Source organism: Chlorella variabilis (genome assembly GCF_000147415.1).
Source record: "Chlorella variabilis unplaced genomic scaffold CHLNCscaffold_10, whole genome shotgun sequence".
NCBI lineage: Eukaryota > Viridiplantae > Chlorophyta > Trebouxiophyceae > Chlorellales > Chlorellaceae > Chlorella > Chlorella variabilis.
Window position 1 is genome coordinate 734,798 of NW_005435078.1, and position 19,987 is coordinate 754,784.

Sequence of the window (19,987 nt, forward strand, 5' to 3'; positions counted from 1 at the left end):
CGTGGCCTACATACATTTCCTCGTGCCCTGATGGTGCCACCGGCGCCAATGGCGCGCACCTGAGCGTGCCAGCAATGGCTGATGGTGGGCCCAGCCTCTTTCACCCTCTCTCCTTGCGTGCACGCTCCCCAAAATGTTACCAGGTGCGTACTGGGTGATGTGAAGTGAACAGGCGCCCTGACAACGCCACATACTTGAAACCTGGAATGCTTGCTGAGCCGCCAGCTCTGCAGGAGCCTCCCTAGCAGGTGTCTGCGCTTCAGCGAACGCTGAATTGTTGCCTCCGATGCGCAGGAATGGCCGCCGCTACACCGCCGCCCCCACTGCCGCCTCTGTGCGGCGCTTTTTCTGCACCCGATGATGCGAGCCGTTGTTGCGGAGTGTGGTACCATTTCTATTGCCAGGCACCGTGGGACCGCGCATCTGCACGGACAGGCAAGTATGCAGCATGTTTACCCAAGGGCGGGCCCTCCGCCACAGCCACGATGTTGCCGCCATTTGACTTCCCAGCCCCTCACCTTCATTGCCGACTTGTCCTTCTGGCGCAGGGTGGGCAAGGGGTTGCTGCGCTCTGCTGCCGCTGTCTGCTGTGCCAGGGGCAAGCTGTTCGTGTGCTTGCGGGTCAGCAGCGTGCGGGTGAGCCTGTCCTGCTCATTGCGTCCCTGCTTCCTCCGCGCTTGCTTGCCGGCTCGCACCTTGGTGGGCTCCAAGCGTGCCGCCTGGCGCATCTCCTCCGCCTTGCTCCGCAGGTCTTTCACGGCTTGACACAGAGCCTGCTTCTCCTCCCCCTCCGGCAGATCTGCCACTGTGCGGCCGACGTAGTTCAGGTCGGCACGTGTTGCTGCTGTGGTGTCGTCGACATTGGTAACCACTTGTTTGATGGCTGTGGCACTTGTCTGCCGCACGCGGGTAAGCATGCGCAGCTCCTGCCCCCAGTCGTCGCCCAACGGCTCGCTGGTGGGCTGCTGGAAGATGCGCCCCTTAATCAAAATGCGCTGCATGACAGCACATTGGGTTGGGGGCTTGGCTGCGGCTGCGAACCCTCCTGCTCATTCCTGCTGATCCCTCCCTTGGCCCCTGCCCGCCATGCACTTACCTCAGATGCGTCTTCTGGCGTTGCCAGCTGCACCACCATCGGCAGCTCTGCTCCCACAAAGAATGGCAGCTTCGCGGCAACCAGCAAGTGGCAGCAGATGCCGTGCTGGGCTTGGCCGTGGCAGGTGCAGGCACCCTCGTGCGGCTGGCAGTGCACCGCCTTGGTGATGTCGGCCAGCGTGGAGGTGGTGCAGATGCCTGTCACCTCGTCCACCTGAATCAGCCCAGCCTCCACCAGGTGCGCTGCCGTCTCCAGCCGCAGCTTGTGTGTGTAGCCGACGACCTCAGCGGCTGCCCGCATGTGGACGCACACATGCTCCACTGCGCCATGGGCAGCCGATGGGGGAGGTGGGCAGGCATCGTACCGCAGACATTGCAATGCATTGACCCGACCCTGGCTCTTTCCACTCACCACTGTAGCCGCAGGAGCAGCTGAGATCGCCCACACACGAGTGCACGGGCGGCGCATCTTCTCCTTGCTGCACCAGCGTGAGCCCTGGGGTGCTGCTATCCGCTGCTGGCACCACCGCACCGCGTTCCACCAGCTTTTGCACCCACAGTGCTGCCCTTTGCTCGCGCTGCTGCTTGTGCTGGTCACCCGCCCCGCCAGCATGTGGGCGCGCTTCTGGATGTTGCGGGGCACTGTCTTGGTGAGCAGCGCCAGCAGCAGCTCGTGCAGCGTCAGCTGCGCCCTGCGGTCCAGGTCGGTGTACTTGATGAGGCCAAAGTTGCGCTCCCCGAGGTTGTTTGTGTTGCACTGCAGGTGCAGCACGTCCAGCCGCCCCCACCACGCCCACTTCTCGGCGCACGGCACCCAGCTGTTCTGCATGCGCTGCGCCACCAGGAGGTGCTGCTGGCTGTTGCTCAAGATGAAGAGGGCCAGCTGCGGGGGCGCAGGGCAGTGGCGCATGCAAGTAGTGAGTGGGCGAGCAGCTGTAGATTGCTGGCCATGCGCTGCGTTGCTGCCCACCTCTTGTTTGAACGGCGCTTGGTCTTGCATGTGGGCTAGGCGAGCCAGCGCCAGCATGATACGGTGCCGCTCAGCCTTAGGCACAGCCGCGTCGCCGCTGCTGAGGAAGCGTTCCCAATCTGGCAGGAAGTGGAAGTAGCAGAGCAGGTATCCTTCGGCATGCCCGGTGGACACCAGCTGGTCTACCGCTGCAATCTCCGTCTTCGACTTGTCGATCATGATGCACTTGTACTTGAAGGTGCCATCCCCTGCCGCCTGTGCCTGCTCATTGGTGGTTTGGGAGGTGGGGGTGACAGCATGAGGCAGCAGCAGGCTGGCAGCAGCAGGGCTGGCAGTGGCAGGCCGGCAGCCCAGTGGCAGGCTGGCAGCAGCACGGCAGCAGTGGCAGGATGGCAGCAGCAGGGCAGGCAGCGGGGCTGGCAGCGGACTGCTGCCTGCCCAACGCATCCCTCTATCCTCTGGCACTCACCCCTTCCATTGATGTGCGCAGGAAGTGCTCCACCACCTCCGCCGTATCCGAGCTGCACACCATGAAGCTGACCGGCACCCCGCGCCCGCTCTCATCTTGCACCTGCAAGTACCAGGATCAGGTGAGGTTGCTACAGCCCTGGTGCGCGCCGGTGTGGCTGCATACACAGCCCAGCCTGGCTGCTAGGCTACAGGCTCACCACCAGCGCGTAGAGTGGGTAGCCGTATTTGTTGACGCCAAACGTGGCGTCCATGGACACCAGCCGCCGCCCAAACTGGTCCAGCATGCGCGCAAGGGCACTTGCATCACAATCACCAGCGGCTGCTCCCCGCTGCGCCTGCCAGCCTGTTTGTAGGGCTGGTAGAACAGCACAGAGCCCTCCCTTCTCAGCTCATCAATCAGAGCCACCATCGCCTGCACGTCGCTGGTGAGGCCCAAGCCTTGAGCACGCCGCAAATTCCTCATCAGCACATAGATCTGCCGCGGGATGATGTTGACACGGGCGCTGCTGAAGTGCTTCAGCCCAGTAGTCCCGGCCCCGAGGCCCAGCGGGTCGGCCGGATCATGCACCATGTTGTTCAGCCGTGTGCAGATGGACGTGGGCTTGGCGCTACTCTCGATCATCACGGTGGCCATCGACTCCAGGCGGGGGTGCATGTGGAGCTGGGCCTGGCTGTCGGCGCTGGTGGGGTCATGGAACTGGTGGGGCGCTGTTTGCCACACGCTCACCCCCTCGCTGCCAGCCGCATGCCGGAACTCCAGCGTGTACGGGCAGCTGCACTTGGATGCATGGGAGCAGACATACTGAGCGTCCACTTGCTCGCCGCTTTCTTCTGCAGGCCGCTCCGGATGGTGCCGACATCATCAGCCGTTGCCGTTGACATACCAGCACCGGGCTGCCCAGCAACGTGGAGGGCTGCATCCAGGTATGGAAAGTGGCGGTATGTTTGGGCTGGGGCATGGCGGGGAGAGCAAGAGACACTGGTACAGCTTGTTGTCCTCCGGCCCCCACAACCCTGGACAAGGAGGCGCACCTGGAACTGCATAGTGTAGAGCCCGCACCTCAGCATCAGCAAGCCCTTGCACAGGACGCGTGCCGAGGAACACCTCTTCCAGCAATGCCGAGTCGGGCTTCACTCGGCGCAGATCCACAGGTGCGGCCTGGTTGAGCTGGTGATCAGACAGCCAGTCATACACCTCTTTCAGGGGCAGGGCGGTAACAAGCTCCACCACCTCTGGCAGCTGCAGCGTCTTCCCATCAGCTGGCTGCCCCATTGCATGCAGGTAGGCGCCTTTGAAGTTGTGGCGGATCTTCTGGCCCTCCAGCTCGCACGTCCAGCCCTCGCCGCTCTGGGTAGCAGGTGAGGGGGCAGCAGCTGGTTGGCAGGACGCAGCAGGAGCTGGTGCGCAGGAGGGGATGCCAGCTGCATTGCTGGCCAAGGCATAGGGGCAATGGCAGCAGCGCGCATGAGCCTACCTTTGCAACGATTGTGCCCAGTGCACGCCTGTGCGTGCCCAGCACCACCTGGATCCGCTGACCTAGTCCAGCTGGCGGGACGCGCTCCTTGTGGTGCACGAGCGGCAGCTCCAGGTACGTCTCAGCTATGGCTTTGTCGCGTTGTCCTTCGCGTGGGTGCTCCCAATGCACATGCCACCGCGGTGTGCCATCGTCACAAGGCTCCCCACGCCTGCTGATTGTGCCGTAACCACGTGAGGTCCGATGGGTCATGTCGTAGACAGAGGCGCCTACGCGATAACCTCCGTGTTGCACTGCAGACAGAACAGAAGGCGTGGCACAAACGTGAGTGGGGAGGGCTGTCGTATGGGAACCAGACGAGGGCGGGGCAGCGGCTCGCACTTGAAGCCAAGTCGGGGGCTGCGCCCTGCTCCTGTGCAACCCGGCTATTCAGGGAAAGCTGCCTGCCTGCGGTGGAGAGAGCAGAAGAAGACTGATGGGTGGAGCTGGGCTGCAGCAGCAGCATGCGGCAACGGCGCCGGCAACGGCTCACGTTGCCTAAGTGCTGGACCGGGGAGGGCAGTGGCCGGCCCTGTCGGTGACAAGAGTGCTAAATGATTTGTTAGCATGACTGTAATCGTCTATACCACTAGCGTGAGGAGAGCATTCTGCAGAGGGGGTAGTCAAGAGTCTGTGGGCGCCAGCTGCAGGGCGCCATTCAAAAATGCCAAGCTGCAGGGAGGCGTTTCCCGGTCCGCCCGTGCGTCCAGACCTTTTCTAACACTATTTCAATGCGATCAAGGCACGGGGGTCGCGAGTGAAGTTGGTTTTCAGGCGGTTTTGCGCTAACTGACAGGTGGTGGGAGCTCGCTGCACACTTGTAGGGCTTGTTGGCCCGCTTTTCAAGAGCCCAATGAGTGTACAATACAAGAGCCCAATGAGTGTACAAACGGGCTGACGCGCGGTGAGGCCTGCCCTGCCCATAAGAAGCGCGTCCTGCATGCTGCGTGGCGGGATGTTCTCGAGAAGCCACTTCGACGCGCCAATCAGCTCTATAATTGATCATAGAAACGGGGGGACACGGATTCAGTCGCTAAGAAGTAAGCGATGGCTGGTACTTTCGTTACGCCGCTTCAGCGTGCGAATCAGCGCTAGAATTGATCACAGAAACGAGGGGAAACGGATTCGATCGCCGAGAAAATAGGAAAGCAGTGAAACGTCAGCAAATTCGACGACACATCAGCACCCGGGGACGACACAGGCACCGAAGTGGTATGAATGCACCGACCTTTCCTAAACGGAAGGGCAGGCCAAAAATGGGTGAATCGAACGGCATGCACGCATGAGGGCGTCCTGGGCCCTTATAAGGTGGGCATGGGCGCACGGGTGTACACAGCCCCGTACGAGTCCGTGGCCTGCCACGTGCCAGTCAACACATGGCCAACACGTCACCATTCCATCCAAATGCCGCACTTGGTTCCCTGACCATGAAATGTGCGGGTGGTTGTAGGGGAGAGTCGATCTATAGTCTATCTATCTATCTATAGTCTACCATTGGTTTGTGCCAGGTCACGGTGCGGGCAATTCCTGATCCTTCACTGCACCACCGTCCCCTCAATCGTTATTGATATATATCGCTGCAGGGCCCTTTTTGCGCGGAAGGTTGGCGAGGCTGCGGTCCGCCTGGGGATGCGGCGGCAGTGTGCCTTCTGGCATGCCTTCTGTTTGTTTCTTCGTTGAAGCCCAAATGCATGTCCACAGTGTCTCACGCAGGTTCATTGCGCAGCCGTAGGCTGGTGCCCTGTCGAGACATGTCTGGTCACGCCGGTGCGGCGCCGCCATCACCATCGTCAGACGGCTCGCACAAGGACTCTGCCGGCTCCAGCGCGTTCAAGAGCCAGAGCGGCCACAGCATCCCTGATGTGCACGACATGACTCTCCTGGAGGAGTCCCGTGCCATGATTGCCAAGCAGAAAGCGCAGTGAGTGGGATCTGCCGAGCGTTGGGCGGGTGGCAGCGCTTCAACCGGCGGCGGGTTGCGCTTCAAGCTGCGGCGGAGCTAATCAGTTCAACCCCGCTTCACTGCTGCAGGTGGGCTGAGGAGACCGAGGGCTGGACGTGGTACACCTGGCTGAGCTTCTACATTCCCTTCTTTGGCTGGATCCGCACCTACCAGTGGAGGAACTGGTACCTTGGCGAGCGACGCGCTCGGCAGCTCGGCACCGGCTGCATGCATGCGAGCTGATGGCTTCAGCTTTTTGAAGCGCTGGCTCCCCTGCCCCACCCCACCATCCCCTGACACCTGCAGTGGGATGTTGCCGCCGGCCTGTCCACCGGCTCCATGGTCATCCCCCAGGGCATGTCGTACGCCAACCTTGCGGGCCTGCCCTACGCCTTTGGCTTGTATGGCGCCTTTGTTCCCTGCATCGTGTATGCCTTCTTCGGGACATCCAGGCAGCTGGTGAGTATGCCCAGGGCGGATCGCAGGGTGGCTGTGCTGAACATGCACGGCGCCTGCCAGGCCTCCCCCCCGCTTCGGCTCTTATTGCTTGAGCACCCTACTGTGTGTTGAATCCACACCTGCCTGCCTGCCACCTGCCTGCCTGCCTGCCTGCAGGTTGTTGGGCCTGTGGCGGTCACCTCCATCCTGCTGGGCAACGGCCTGTCCGGCTTCATGCCGTCTGAGGAGGACCCCAACAACCCGGTGGACGCCCAGGTCCAGGAGAACTACAACCACGCCGCCATCCAGATTGCCTTCATCGCCGGCTGCTTCTACTTTGCCTTCGGCCTGTTCCGCATGGGTGAGCGAGGCGCATTGGAGTCTGTACAGGGCCTGAAATTTGCAACGGCAACAACAGCTTTCAAGTGTGACTGCTGGTCTGCAGGCTGGATCACCAACTTCCTGTCGAGCGCCATGATCTCTGGCTTCATGTCTGGCGCCTCCGTCATCATCGCCCTGTCCCAGGCAAGCACCAGCTGGGCTGGCGTTGCACCGCAGGAGGAAGACCGGCATTGCTTCACTTCAGCGCAAGGCAAAACATGGAAGACGCGGGCACTCACCACATCCCAGCTTGCACCCTTGCCCCTGTAGGTCAAGTACATTCTGGGCCTGAAGATCCCTCGCACCGACACCCTCCAGGACTCTCTGGACGAGCTGTTCAGCAACCTGAGCCAGTTCAAGTGGCGCGAATTCTGCATGGGCATGTCCTTCATCTTCCTGCTCCTCGCCTTCAAGTACCTGTCCCGCACCTACAAGTGAGCTGATGGCGGGGTGCAGCGCCAAATGGTCGGCTGCCAGCAATTCCCGTCAGTTTGTGTTACTTGCCTGCCCTTATATGCATCCCCACCCCACCGCCACCCACCGCAGGCGGATGGCTTACCTAAAGGCGCTGGGCCCGCTCACCGTGTGCGTCATCTCCATCGCCCTCATGAACATCTTCAACTGGTATGAGCCCAAGGACAAGCCCTACATCAAGCCCATCGGCAACATCCCCAGCGGTGAGCGGGCTGCAAACCCAAAGGCGCATGCAACACAATGCTCTGGACAGTGGATATGGCAGGCCACGCTGGTTGGTTGATCTCAAACACATCATGCCCGCAGGCCTGCCTAGCTTCACCGGCAGCTGGTGGCTGCCCCTGTTTGACGTTGGCCGCCAGATGACGCTGGCTGTGCTCATTTGCATGATCGATGTGTGCGAGTCCATCTCCATTGCCAAGGCGCTGGCCAAGGTGAACAAGTACCAGCTCAACTTCACCCAGGAGCTGCGCGGCCTGGGCATTGCCAACATCGCGGGCGCCCTGTTCAGCGCCTACACCACCACCGGCTCCTTCTCCCGCTCTGTCATCAACAACTCTGTCGGGTGAGCCTGGCAGTTGGCGAGCGAGAGCATGCGGGCAATGCTATTGACCTGCGAGTAGTTGCCACCGCCAGCGAGCGCTCGCATGCCGGCTCAGCTAGCTGACTGTTTCCCATCCCGCCGCGTCATGCCTGCCCTGCAGCGCCCAGACCCCTCTGGCCAACATGACCACCGGCCTGATGATCATGGTGACCCTGCTGTGGATCACCCCGGTGTTCAAGAACATGAGCCAGAACGTGCAGGGCGCCATCATCATTGTGGGCGTGCTGCAGCTGTTTGACTACCCCGAGTTCCTGTACCTGTGGAAGATCAACAAGTTTGACTGGCTCGTCTGGGTGGCCTGCTTCCTCACCACCCTGTTTGCGGGCGTGGAGATTGGCATCGCCGTTGGCGTGGGTGAGTAGCAGCCAAAACGGAGTGCTGACCCTACTAGTCCTGCCATGAGCTTGTGCTTGTAATTATTGTGCTGCACCACAATATTTAGTTGCCTGTCTGTCTGTCTGTTACACCCATAAGGAGCAAATGAATGCTACGGGCCCAACTGTGGTGCCAAACAGCTGGAAAAGTATGCCTTTTTGTTTGTGCAGCACCACAACATGTGTTGCCTGTCACGTTCTCGCCGCGCAGGCCTGTCGCTGGTGGTGGTGATCTACAAGGTTGCCTTCCCACGCATCACCCAGCTGGGCCGCCTGCCAGGCACCAACATCTACCGCAGCATCCTCATGTATCCCGAGGCAGAGACCACCCCTGGCGTGCTGGTGCTGCGCATCGATGCAGCCATCCAGTTCTTCTGCTGCGAGGCAAGTGCGGCAGCTGTCCAGCCAGGACATTTCGAGATGATGCGTTGCTGCTTCTGGTCCTTCTTAGTGGTGCGATATCGATTGCATTTCTACTGTTGCAGGGCATCAAAGAGTACATCCGCAAAGCTGTGCAAAAGCGTCGGGCACAAGACAAGCAGTCTGGCGACCCTGTACAGGTGGTGGTGCTTGATCTAGCACCTGTGACAGGTGATGGTATCCAGAGGACAGGAGAAAGGGAGGGAGAAATGGTGCTTCTGAATCTCGCATTGCTGATGCTTGTGAAAACATGACCAACCCGTTGTGCCTTGCCTTCTCCTTCTATCAGACATCGACGCCACTGGCATCCACTTCCTGAGCGACTTCCTAGACGAACTTTATGACGATTCTATCGGGCTCGTGCTGGCCAACCCCAACAACCGGGTCAGTGCCGGTTCTCATCCTTTCATGTGGCTTGGCCTGCTCAACGCCAGCATTACATGCACAACCAATTCTGATTAGCCGCTCTTTCACTAAGCTGTGGTGCTCTACTGCCGTGCGCAGGTGCTGCTGGCACTCATGCGCGCACACCTGGACCACAAGATTGGGCGCCAGAACATCCGCGTCGACATTGCTGACGCAATCGGCCAGGCAACGTACCTGGTGGAGGGCCGCAGGACTGAGGCGGTGTAGGCTGGATGAGCTGCCGCCGGTGTGCTAGTGGGCAGCGCCCGGCCAAGCTGAAAAGTGCTAGTTGCACCCTGCTCAGAACGCACTAGCAACAATACCACACAATCATTGAAGTTCCTTTCAGATTCCGCATTCAGGCGACAAACCCAGCGCGCCGTTTTTTCAGAAGAGTGTCCATCTCTTCTTCATCGAGCCCCGATTGCAAGTGCCGTCGTCTCAAGTACCCCCCTTGTTCTGTCTATCCTCATTCCTGCAGATTCCCTGTAGCACATGCTAGCATTCAACTCCTTTGTTCTGCTGTAGCTCGTCGAATCCCCAGCAACGGCCGCATGCATGACGTCTGTCTGTCTGTCTGTCTGTCTGTCTGTCTGTCTGTTACACCCATAAGGAGCAAATGAATGATGCGGGCCCAGCTGTGTTGCAGCAGCTGGAAAGGTGAAGGCACCATACACAAACGGGGAGAGAGAGGAGACGGGTGGGGTGCAAACAGAGCGGGGGGGAAGGCAGTCTGATTGGGGCGGGTCTCCCCGGGGACAGGCGCCTGAGCAGCCCTATGCCGGTTCCCAAGAGAGTTCACCGCCCATTCCTCCTCCCCCTGCCCTGCACAATATAAAGATCAATCAATCAAGGGTACTGTGCTACTGTGGGCTCATGGCGTCCCACGCCTTCTTGCGGCATGCAGCCAGGGCTGCCAGCTCGGTGCTGTTCTGCGTGAAGAATGCGCTGAGGGGGACGGACGCCGTCGGCAGGCCTTGGAACTCGTGGAACAGCTCCAGCCAGCGATCGCGCTCGGCGGCATACAAGGGGCACACAAACAGGATGTGTCGGGTGTCCTCAATGCCGCCAGGGCCATCCAGGGCGGGGCAGTGCGGGCACACGCGCTGCTCGCGGGGCGTGCCAGTGCCCCGCCCCTGCTCCTCCGCACCCCAGTGCATGCCTGTGCGCAGCTCGGTCAGGCCGCGGCGGCAGCGCCGCTCGCGTACCTCCGTGACATACGGTGGGCGGCCATAGCCATCCAGGCTACGGCACTCCGGGCGCACATCGCAGAAGTAGTGGCGCAGCCAGGCGTGGGCGGGCGTCTCTTGCGTCACATGCGCCAGATGGAGCCGCAAGGCTGCCTGCTGCGCGCCATCCGGGCTGATCTTGTCCATGTGGAGCGGCTCGAATGTCAGGCCCACAGCCCGGGAGCTGTGCGCCAGCTGGCCGCCCAAGGCTGCCGCTGTGGCGGCACGTTTGCGCAATCTACTGCCACCGCTGCCGCTGCCTGCAAGACCAGCCGCGGCATGCCTCAGGGGCGGTCACCAGGCTGTTCCACAGGCGGGTTGCCTGCCGCAGGCAGCGGGCATGGAGCGGCGGCTGGCCTGCCTCTGCCAGGATAGTGGCAGCGGGGGTGCTGCGCGGCAGCACCAGGAGGCGCCTCAGGAACCGCAGGTGCTGCAACTCCGGCTCCGACAGCGGGGTGCTGCGTCCATCGCCGCCGCTCACGACAAGGCGTGCCGCCGCAGCCATCGCCAGCCTAGGGGCCCACACTGCGCCGGCATAGGACAGCGTAGAGTCCACAAGCACGTCATAAAGGGTCAGCAGTAGCTTGGCTGCCTCCAAGCCCAGCACCTCGCATCACGCCTCAAACGATGCAGCGGCAAAGCAGGCCACCGCCGCGCGGCAGCAGACTCCCCTAGCGGCTTGCAGCAGTGGAAGGTGATGCCCGTGTGTACTTGAAGTCGGGCACCGCCTCGATCTCGCTGCCGACCTGGCTGGCCACACCCCACCCCCATACCTACCAGGAGGTCAGGCCTGCCGTAGGTTTGGTGAAGGCATGGAGGCGGGGCGCAGGTCCGACGCCGCCTTGGCGCGCCGCCCGGCGCCATACCGCCTCCATGACCACGCCGCTGCTCCAGCCACCCAGCCGCCTATCGCCTGCTTGGCGCGGCCTGGCTGGCCACACCCCACCCCCATACCTACCAGGAGGTCAGGCCTGCCGTAGGTTTGGTGAAGGCATGGAGGCGGGGCGCAGGTCCGACGCCGCCTTGGCGCGCCGCCCGGCGCCATACCGCCTCCATGACCACGCCGCTGCTCCAGCCACCCAGCCGCCTATCGCCTGCTTGGTGCGGCCTGGCTGGCCACACCCCACCCCCATACCTACCAGGAGGTCAGGCCATCCGTAGGTTTGGTGAAGGCCTGGAGGCGGGGCGCAGGTCCGACGCCGCCTTGGCGCGCCGCCCGGCGCCACACCGCTGCCGACGCCTGGCCGCTGCCCCTGTGTTACAGTCACCCCGCTGCCTCCAAGCACCCAAAAACGTCTAGCCTGCTTGGCGCGGCCTGGCTGGCCACACCCCATCCCCATACCTACCAGGAGGTCAGGCCAGCCGAAGGTTTGGTGAAGGCCTGGAGGCGGGGCGCAGGTCCGACGCCGCCTTGGCGCGCCGCCCGGCGCCACACCGCTGCCGACGCCTGGCCGCTGCCTCCAAGCACCCAAATTCGTCTAGCCTGCTTGGCGCGGCCTGGCTGGCCACACCCCACCCTCTGTGTACCCCAGCGTCAGGCCCAGCCCCGTGGCGGTGACTGTGAGGAAGAGCGGGGCGGACCAAGTCCAGGTGGGGCGCCCCTGGCGCTCGCCTGCAGACGCAGGGGAGCCGGCTGGGAGGGTGTGGTGGCCAGAAATGCGCACACACGCGCGCGCACACACAACCACACGCACACGCACAGCAAACACGTGTCACACACAGGTCGCACCGGTGTATATCTTGCGGATCACAAAGCCGTGGCCCGCCTCGAAGCTGATGCCGGCGCCCAGCTTCCGCACAAACGTGAACGCCAGGCCGTTGCAGTAGTGCAGCTCGCTGCAGGAGCGGGACGGTCAGGCGGTACCATCAGGTGGTACCGTCAGGCCGGAGGCTCCCCCATCAATGTGCACACTCTGTCATTGTCTCCACCTCACAAATAGGAGGAGGCAGCCCTGGAGTCAAGTGGCATGTGCGTATGCCCACGCCACACACACACACACACACACACACACATGCGCGGCATGGGCTCCATGCCGCGCGGCAGGCTCTCCCGCAGCTCCTCCTTGCGGCTGGTCAGCTTCTGCACGATGATGGCGGCCCGCGAGGCATCGTCCTCCAGTTCATGCCACTTGCTCATCTGCTGCATGGCGCCGGCGGATGAGCTGCGGCCCGCACGGCCCGTGTGCCTGCAAATCGCACTGACGATGTGCGCATAAGTTGCTGGGCTTTGGGATGGCGCATTCTGCAGCGCTGCTGACATGGTATGGAGTCTGCTCAAGGCAGGAGGCAGGCAGGGCTGCTGCGTGCACGCTGCTGGCCGGCGTGCCACGAGCGGGCGGGTGGGAGCGCCGCGGCACTGGCGCGCCGTCGGAACTAGTTGGCGGTAGCCATGTGCAGCAGCTCATGCTGCCGATCGCAGAGACAGCCCACCCACGCACCTGGGGCCTTTGTGCGCAGCCGCACGAAGGGAAACTGGTCTCAGAGGGGCTTCCCCCTTGCTGTGCTCCACCTGGGATGCTTCGAATTGCGACAGGAGCAATGTGTAGCCCAAGAGAAGCACCACAGCCTGTGTCCCATGCATCACAGCCTGGCAGGCCAGGCTGGACGCATGGACAGGCTTTATCGATGAGCCATCTTCTAACGATCTTTGGTCGCCGAAGTCTCCTCTCGGCCAGCCGTAGCGGTAGCCACGACACCCGCCCTCCACTGCCAAACCCCAGCCACCGAGCAACCGAGTTGGATTGGAATAGCAGGATTGCGGCCGTCAGGACGAGGTGGGGGCGAATTTCAGGGCGAGAGCATGCTTGCCGCTGCTTCTTGAAAGTTAATTGCTGCCGCCGCTCGCCGCCGCCGTCATCTCGCTCCCAGCATGCACCCTTGAATTCTGCCCAGCATCACTTCCGCCGCCTGGCCCTGCCCAAACTCTCCCAGTCGCGCTGAACGTGTCTATTTTGGCCGCGCATGCAGGCTGCCCGCTGCCCTTTGCTGGCTGCTGCTGCACCTGGCGCCAGCTGCCACAGCCATGACGCTCCCCAAGGTCACGCTACGCCTGACGCCCACCACCCTGCTGGTGCTGCGCCGGGGGGACCTCACCAAGTTTGCGGGCGACGCCATCGTGAATGCCGCCAACGAGCGGTGAGGCCAGCCGTGGTTGTTTTGAGATGCTATGCAGCCGCTCGTGCAGCACACCAGCCGAGCAGCATGCCATTCTCTCCACCTGCGTGCAGCATGCTGGGCGGCGGCGGCGTGGATGGCGCCATCCACCGCGCGGCGGGGCCGTCGCTGTTGGAAGCTTGCCGACAGGTATGCCGCTGCCAGCATGCCGCCTGCCGGTAATCCAGCTCCCTAGCTTTCCAACTCTGCCCGACCACAATCAAGCCACTGCCGCGCAGGTGCCAGAAGTGCGGCAGGGGGTGCGCTGCCCCACGGGGGAGGCGCGGATGACGACGGGGGCGGGCCTGCCTGCCCGCAACGTCATCCACACGGTGGGGCCCGTCTACCACAACGCCGAGGCCTCAGCGCCGCTGCTGGAAAGCGCGTACCGCAGCTCCCTGCAGCTGGCCAACCAGCACGGCCTCAAGACGGTGGCATTCCCGGCCATCTCATGCGGCATCTTCGGCTACCCGTTCGATGAAGCGGCAGAGGTGCGGTTGCTGGCTGTTCAGCCGGCCCAAGCCGCAGAGTGCAGTGCCTCCTTGTAGATCAGCGGCATGTGCGGCTGCCTTGCTGATCAGCGGCCTTTCCTGCCCCTCCCCCTGTCGCCCTGCAGATTGCGGTGCGGACGTGCCAGCAGGAGGCGGGGCAGCTGCAGGAGATCCACTTCTTCCTCTTCGGCCAGCCCATCCTGGATGCCTGGCTGCAGGCAGCAGAAGAGGCCCAGCTGCAGCCGGCGGAGGAGAGGCAGGAACTGTGAAGCGGCCAGTTGGTGGCCAGTTCTTGCCAAGAACCAATGGTCCTGCCAGGCGCGAGATGTGGGGGAGCCTGATCAATTCCCAACTATACAGCTGCACAGCGTTGCCCTCGCGCTGTGACGTGCCAGTGCCTGCCGCCAGCGCCCATGCTGACCTGGAAAGGAGCCGAGGGGGCACTTAAATGGGCGGGCCACAACTTTTGTTCGATCTAATCTCGCAGTTGCTCTGCGTCCTCATGCCTCCACCAAGGGGTTGTAAAGATCAACAGGTTCACAAAATAGCCACAAAAATGAACCCAGAAGATTGCGTGCCACCATTCAGCTGCGCGACCCGCCGTCATTGAGCTCAGCGCGTCTGGGCCGATGCATACACAAACTGGCTAAAGTCGAGGCTGACGCGGCCCGAGTGCTGCAGAGAGAGCAAAGGGGCAGGGGCAGACCCGATCAAGCGGTGGCACGCTGGTGGCGCCCACAGGCGCCCTTGGCCCAGCATCACCCACACCCATATGCACCTGCCCGCTGCACACCACCAGCACCGTGAGTCCCAGCAGCGGGCCTGCTTGCCTGCGGGTCGAAGGCGCCAAAGATCTGCTTGGCAGACATCAAAAAGAGCGACAGCATCGTGTACTCGGGCAGCCCGAACCGGCCTGCAAGGCAGGTGGTGGGCAGGCAGTGGCCTGATCAGCAACCGAATTTGGCAGGACGCACAGGGCCCCCAGCAGGCATCACGGCGGCGCAGAAGCAGAGGAGCAGTCGTGCCGGCTTTCACCGTTGCGGTCTGGGTCAAACGACCTGCAGGGTTGAGGGGGAGGGGGGCGCCAAGGCGTGTGAGCCGAGAGCAGCAAAACGGTATGGGGAGGCACAGCCCGGCCGGCCCACGTTCTCACTTGGAGAGCGCCTGCAGAGCTGGAGGTTCGATGCGATAACCTGCAGCAGGTGACAGCCAAGACCACAGCCAGTCAGCATCCGCAGGATGCATGGGTGATGAGGGCGTGGTTGGGAACACGCTGCGCAGCGGCAACAGAGGTGCTGGTTTGAGCATGAGGCGCGCAGCCGCGCCCGGGTGGGCGAGCAGCGCACACCTTGCTGCGCCACCAGCTGTGCCACCTGCTCGCCGCTGATGCTGTCGCCGCCTTGCGCCGCGGCGGAGAAGGCCGTCCTGATCTCCGTCAGCTGCATGTGCAGGCTGGAGAACTCTGCAGGGGCAGCGGCAAGCGGCGTAGGTAGGGCGCAAACGGGTCAGCAGACGGCCGCGTTGCTGCATTCCACAGAGCAGCATGCAGGCGTACCCGGGAAGCTGATGTTGCCATTCCCATCGCGGTCGTGCAGCCTGACCATCTGGAGCAGGGAAACGGCCGGCAGCAAGACAGGGGTTACCCACAGGAGAACACAGATGAGCAGGGCAAGGCAGCCCCAGACCAGGCGGCGGGCAGACCTGTGCGCAGGCCATGAGGCTGAACTGCAGCCCGCCAAGTCCCATAGCGCGCTGCAGCTCCGCCGCCGTGATTGTGCCCGTCCTGTCTGTGTCTATGGATGAAAACCTGCTCAGCGGCGGAGCAAACGAACAGCCTGAGCTGGGCATGCAAGGCCAGCATTGTGGGGGAGCGCCCGCGCGGGAGTAGCGGGCTTTGGTTACGGTGCCCTGCGGAAGCGTGCATGACACTTGGCAGGCAGTTTTACTCACCATTGCTGTAACTGCTGGGTGGTAGGAGGCGCCGCCATGAAGCCTGCTGGCGCACAAAACGGGGAGCGGCGACGTGTGGTGGGCCGCAGGCGGCGGGCTGCGCAGCAGTGACCTGGACTCTGTCGCGTTGCGCCGGCAGTGTCGCAAGCGATACTCAAAGTTACCTCGAAGTTTGGGGACCCCACAGCGAGAGCGACAGCAGATTCGATCTCGACTCCTGCTCACCTGGCTTCCCGCTGCTGCGGCTGTGGGCGCTTCTCAGAGTTGCAGCTGCCTGAAGGTTGCGACAGCGCCGGAGGCGATCCAGGCACGTTCCCACAAGAGTTGCAGGGGAGGACTGCAGCGCAGGCGGAGCAGGCTGAGGTACTTCTAGCTGTGTTCTTGTAGCTGTTTCCCCTCGATACATCCAATTGCCGAGTAGCATCCAAATCTGGACTCGTCAAGACAGCCGGCTGAAGCCCCGCCAGAGTTTGACCGAGCAGAATGGCGCTGGTGGACGAGTATGGGGGCCCACTGAGGCAGACAATCTACGAGAACACGTACCTCACGGAGCCGGAAGAGGTGAGGAGTGCAGCAGGCAGCTCCCTTGCTGCCGCCGCCCATGCCGCCCCCCGACCGCCATGACCATGCCACTGCTGCCGCTGCTTCAGGCGGCCAGGTTCCGGTCGCACAAGGTGGCGGCGCTGCTCAAGGGGCTGCTCAAGGAGCGGCTAGAGGGTCAAGTGTACGATCCTGTGCGTGGCAGCCAGATGACCAAGCAGCTGGCCGGTGAGCAGCAGGGGCTGGGCACGGGAGCGGCGCACCTGCCGGGCTGCCTTGCAGCTGTGTTGCAGACAGGCGCCTGCATCCCAGCGCAGCCTGCCCCTGGTTCCCTCCCTGCAGACGACATCCGGGAGCGGGTGAAGGCGCTGGGGTTTGACCGCCACAAGCTGGTGGTGCACGTGACCGTCGGCGAGCGGCGGTGGCAGACCTTCTCCAGCTGCAGCCGCTGCCTGTGGGACACCGCCACAGACGGCTTCGCCTCGCAGTCCTACCAGAACGAGAGCCTCTTCTGCTCTGCCCAGGTCTTTGCCCTCTACTTTGAGTGAGGAGTGAGGCCAGGGCGGCAGGGCAGGGCAGGGCAGGCACGAGGCCTGGCATCAGCCGGCAGCTCCAGCAACGGCGCTGACCCGTGATGCGCCGCCGCGCTGCAAATCAACTAAGCCGATGCGTGAGGCTTCACTTTCCAAGACGTGCTGGGCGCGCCATGCACAGCAGAGTATGTAACAAAGCAGCATGCGACAGCCAGGGAGCAGGAGGGAGAGGGAGGGGGCGGGGGGGCCCCGCCAGAAGCAACAACGCAATACAACACAATGAAGAAACATGTAGAGTTGCCGAGGGCCATGCCTGGTCAGACTTCAGGCCCGGAACCATGCTGCCGCCACACGCCGCTCCCCTTGTGCCCCCGCCACAGAACAGGCGCTCACTGCTGCGCTGCCATCGCCTGCACAGTGGCCCGCACCAGCTTGCCAAGGTACTCCAGCTGCTTGCCAAGCTTGGGGTGGGCCTGGGCCTGCAAGCAGGGAAGCAGCGGGCGCGGTGTCAGGCACGCTGCGCAGCCATCATGCCTGGAGGCAGGCGAGGACGGACAGGTGGCTGCCGCAGGCAGCAGCCTCCCAGCCTGGCAGCCCCACAAGGCGACACCAAAGCAGCAACAGCATGTGCCCCAGCCGCACACCTCTGGCGGCAGCTCTGCCATGCTGCGCCCGATGTCGTCCACCAGCACCCGGACTTTGGAGTCGAGGATGGTGCGCAGGGCGTCCCGCTCCTTGCTGAGAGCGTCCCGCTGCGCCACCAGCGCTGCCGCCTGCGCACCGCCGCTGGGCACGGCCGCCTGCTGCTGCTGCTGCTGCTGCTGCTGCTGCTGCGACTGCAGCGCCGCCACGCGCGCCTGCAGGGACTCGGCCTGCTGCCGCCAGGCTGCCTCGCGCTCCGCGGCGGCACCCGCCTCCCGGCCGTGGTGTAACCGCAGCTCGTCCATCTGGCGCTGCAGGGCCTCCACAGCCGCCGCGCCGCCGCCACCAAGCTCGCCGCCGTTTGGCTGCCACGCCAGTGGGCTGCCACTCTCGCTGTCATACCCACCCAACTCTGCCGGAACGGGCTGAGCGCCCTGCGCCGCCGCCGACACAGCAGGGATGGACCAGTCGCCGCCGCCGCCGCCGCCCTCGGCTGCCGCATCGAGAGCGCCGCCGCCGCGGCCGCTGCCGCCGCCGCCAACGCGCTCCATGGCTGCCTTGCGCAGCACGATGAGCTCGGCGGTCTTCTGGTCCAGCTGGTCCTCCAGGCTCCTGCTCCGCACGCCAGGCGCGCCAGGCGGGCAGGTCATGGACAAAACGCCCGGTTTGGAAAGCCAGCAAGATGCTGCTGCTTCTATGGGAGGCAAACGCCCAGAGGCATTGCAAGGCATGGAGCCCCAGCACATCACCGGGCAGACCCTCAGCCCTCCCAGACCCACACGCGCAGGACAACACCGCCGCCGCGCACCCGCACTCACGCCAGCCCACCCGACCCACACATACACACGCAGCCACAACCGCGCACCCACTTTTGGTGCGTGTCATACGCCTCCAGCTCCGCCTGCAGCCCCAGGATCTGCTCGTCCCGCTCGTTGAGCCGCTGCGTCAGCGCAATCATGATGTCGCGCTGCTTCAGCAGCAGCGCCTTGTACCGCTCGGCCTGCGCCAGGCGGGAGGCGGGACAGCTGGGCTGGGGGCAAGCCCAGGCAGCGCAACCGGCGCGGCAGCGCCCACCTGCTGCCTGCTGATGCAGCAGCCCCAGCGCCCACGTACCACCCCCCACCTGCGCCTTGTCCTCCTGCACGCTCTGCCGCTCGCTCTCCAGCTCCCGCAGCCGCTCCTCGTACTGCCCACGGATGCGCGCCTGCTCCTTGGCCAGCAGCGTCCTGCAGGGGGAGGGGTCATTGATAGGGGCGCACAGCATGGGCGGGCGCGTGAGCAACAATGCTGGGTGACCGCTCCACTCCCGGCACAGAACCAGCTTGGCCCAGCCCATACCATGCCCATCAACAGTGTAGCTACAAGCGCACACACACAACGCGCTGCCACACAAGCCGCCGCCACGCCGCCCCAGCCCACCTGAACTGCGGCGTGTCCTCCACCTTCTGCCCCCCGATCAGCAGCTGGCTCTGCATGGACGCGATGCGCGTCTGCAGCGCCGCCATGGCCGTCTTGTGCCGCATGATCTCCTGGCTCTGCCGCTCCAGGGCGTGGATGGCGGCGATCTTGTCGGCCTGCTCCCGCCGCCGGGCCTCCTCGATCTGAGCCGGCCGGAGAAAGAGGGAGAACGCCTCGGGAGCGGCGGCGAGAAGCTCAGGGCTCAGAGGGACAGAAGCAGGGCCACAGCAAGCAAGTACAAAGATCTACAAAGATCTACCAGGCAAAGCGCAGCATGCACGGCACGGCACCCCCATGCGTGCGCGTGTGCACGAGCGCTTGGGAGGCCAGCGATCCGTCCCCAGCCCAGCATCCCAGCCCCAGGTCCCAGCCCCCACACCCCACCCACCTGCAGCACCAGCCGCTTGTCCACCAGGTCCTTGCTCTTCTGCTGCAGCTCGGCGCGCAGGCGGCGCAGCTCGCGCTCGTACTTGCGCAGCAGGGTGACGTGGTCCAGGTCCTCATTGACCTGCGGTGAAACAATAAAAGACAAAGTTAGGATCGAATTAATCAATAAATAGGGAGCAGTTGCTGGGGTGGTGGGTGAGTGTGTGGTTGTGCCGGGTGGGGCGGGTGACCGGCAAGTGGAGCAGGAGCAGGCACGGGTGGCTTGGCGGGTGCGCGATTGGCGGGCGCTGGATGGGCTGCTGCCGCAGGAGGCGCCTCTCCCTCAGGCCCCCACCTTGGGCAGGTTGCGCATGCACTTGGCTCGGTTGGCGAACTTGAGGGTGGACAGAGACTCTGCGCGAGGGCGGCGGCCGCAAGGGAGGGACGACATGGCACAGGAGCGGGCGCAGGTAGGTGGGCAAGCCCAGCTCCAGCACAGCCGCGCAGCCCAGCCGCAGCCAGCCAGCAGAGTCGCAC

The 19,987-nt window shown here is 63.6% G+C and overlaps 7 protein-coding genes across 7 annotated transcripts in view; 4 read left to right on the top strand and 3 right to left on the bottom strand.

Annotated features, from left to right (window-relative positions):
• Positions 1-306: 306 nt before the first annotated feature.
• Positions 307-4,263, bottom strand: CHLNCDRAFT_133896 (hypothetical protein; the record flags this gene model as incomplete). Its single annotated transcript, XM_005847711.1, has 10 exons — positions 307-348; positions 519-995; positions 1,097-1,416; positions 1,654-1,978; positions 2,066-2,326; positions 2,535-2,636; positions 2,734-2,808; positions 2,835-3,367; positions 3,569-3,884; positions 4,012-4,263. The coding sequence occupies 10 exons, from the start codon at positions 4,261-4,263 to the stop codon at positions 307-309; spliced, it is 2,703 nt and encodes a 900-aa protein (XP_005847773.1).
• A 1,538-nt stretch (positions 4,264-5,801) lies between these two features.
• On the top strand, positions 5,802-6,235 carry CHLNCDRAFT_133897 (expressed protein; the record flags this gene model as incomplete). Its single annotated transcript, XM_005847541.1, has 2 exons — positions 5,802-5,971; positions 6,082-6,235. 2 exons carry the CDS (start codon positions 5,802-5,804, stop codon positions 6,233-6,235), a joined length of 324 nt encoding a protein of 107 aa, XP_005847603.1.
• Positions 6,236-6,331: 96 nt separating this feature from the next.
• On the top strand, positions 6,332-9,316 carry CHLNCDRAFT_133898 (hypothetical protein; the record flags this gene model as incomplete). Its single annotated transcript, XM_005847542.1, has 10 exons — positions 6,332-6,451; positions 6,608-6,791; positions 6,876-6,976; positions 7,082-7,245; positions 7,358-7,488; positions 7,592-7,850; positions 7,990-8,243; positions 8,475-8,651; positions 8,973-9,067; positions 9,188-9,316. The coding sequence occupies 10 exons, from the start codon at positions 6,332-6,334 to the stop codon at positions 9,314-9,316; spliced, it is 1,614 nt and encodes a 537-aa protein (XP_005847604.1).
• A 4,023-nt stretch (positions 9,317-13,339) lies between these two features.
• On the top strand, positions 13,340-14,230 carry CHLNCDRAFT_23080 (hypothetical protein; the record flags this gene model as incomplete). Its single annotated transcript, XM_005847543.1, has 4 exons — positions 13,340-13,452; positions 13,545-13,620; positions 13,710-13,961; positions 14,087-14,230. 4 exons carry the CDS (start codon positions 13,340-13,342, stop codon positions 14,228-14,230), a joined length of 585 nt encoding a protein of 194 aa, XP_005847605.1.
• A 343-nt stretch (positions 14,231-14,573) lies between these two features.
• CHLNCDRAFT_133902 (hypothetical protein) lies at positions 14,574-15,949 on the bottom strand (the record flags this gene model as incomplete). The annotated part of the gene is made up of 8 exons (XM_005847712.1): positions 14,574-14,636; positions 14,753-14,874; positions 14,997-15,019; positions 15,115-15,154; positions 15,310-15,423; positions 15,517-15,565; positions 15,663-15,768; positions 15,912-15,949. The coding sequence occupies 8 exons, from the start codon at positions 15,947-15,949 to the stop codon at positions 14,574-14,576; spliced, it is 555 nt and encodes a 184-aa protein (XP_005847774.1).
• Positions 15,950-16,394: 445 nt separating this feature from the next.
• Positions 16,395-16,999, top strand: CHLNCDRAFT_133903 (hypothetical protein; the record flags this gene model as incomplete). The annotated part of the gene is made up of 3 exons (XM_005847544.1): positions 16,395-16,472; positions 16,562-16,679; positions 16,794-16,999. 3 exons carry the CDS (start codon positions 16,395-16,397, stop codon positions 16,997-16,999), a joined length of 402 nt encoding a protein of 133 aa, XP_005847606.1.
• A 374-nt stretch (positions 17,000-17,373) lies between these two features.
• The window catches only part of CHLNCDRAFT_133904 (hypothetical protein), a gene marked incomplete at both ends in the record, with an annotated part of 5,931 nt that continues 3,317 nt past the window's right edge, over positions 17,374-19,987 (bottom strand). The window contains 7 exons of the mRNA XM_005847713.1: positions 17,374-17,463; positions 17,629-18,238; positions 18,496-18,626; positions 18,750-18,852; positions 19,046-19,227; positions 19,473-19,592; positions 19,806-19,862. Coding sequence (XP_005847775.1) covers positions 17,374-17,463; positions 17,629-18,238; positions 18,496-18,626; positions 18,750-18,852; positions 19,046-19,227; positions 19,473-19,592; positions 19,806-19,862 — 1,293 coding nt within the window. The remainder of the gene's footprint in view (positions 17,464-17,628; positions 18,239-18,495; positions 18,627-18,749; positions 18,853-19,045; positions 19,228-19,472; positions 19,593-19,805; positions 19,863-19,987) is intronic.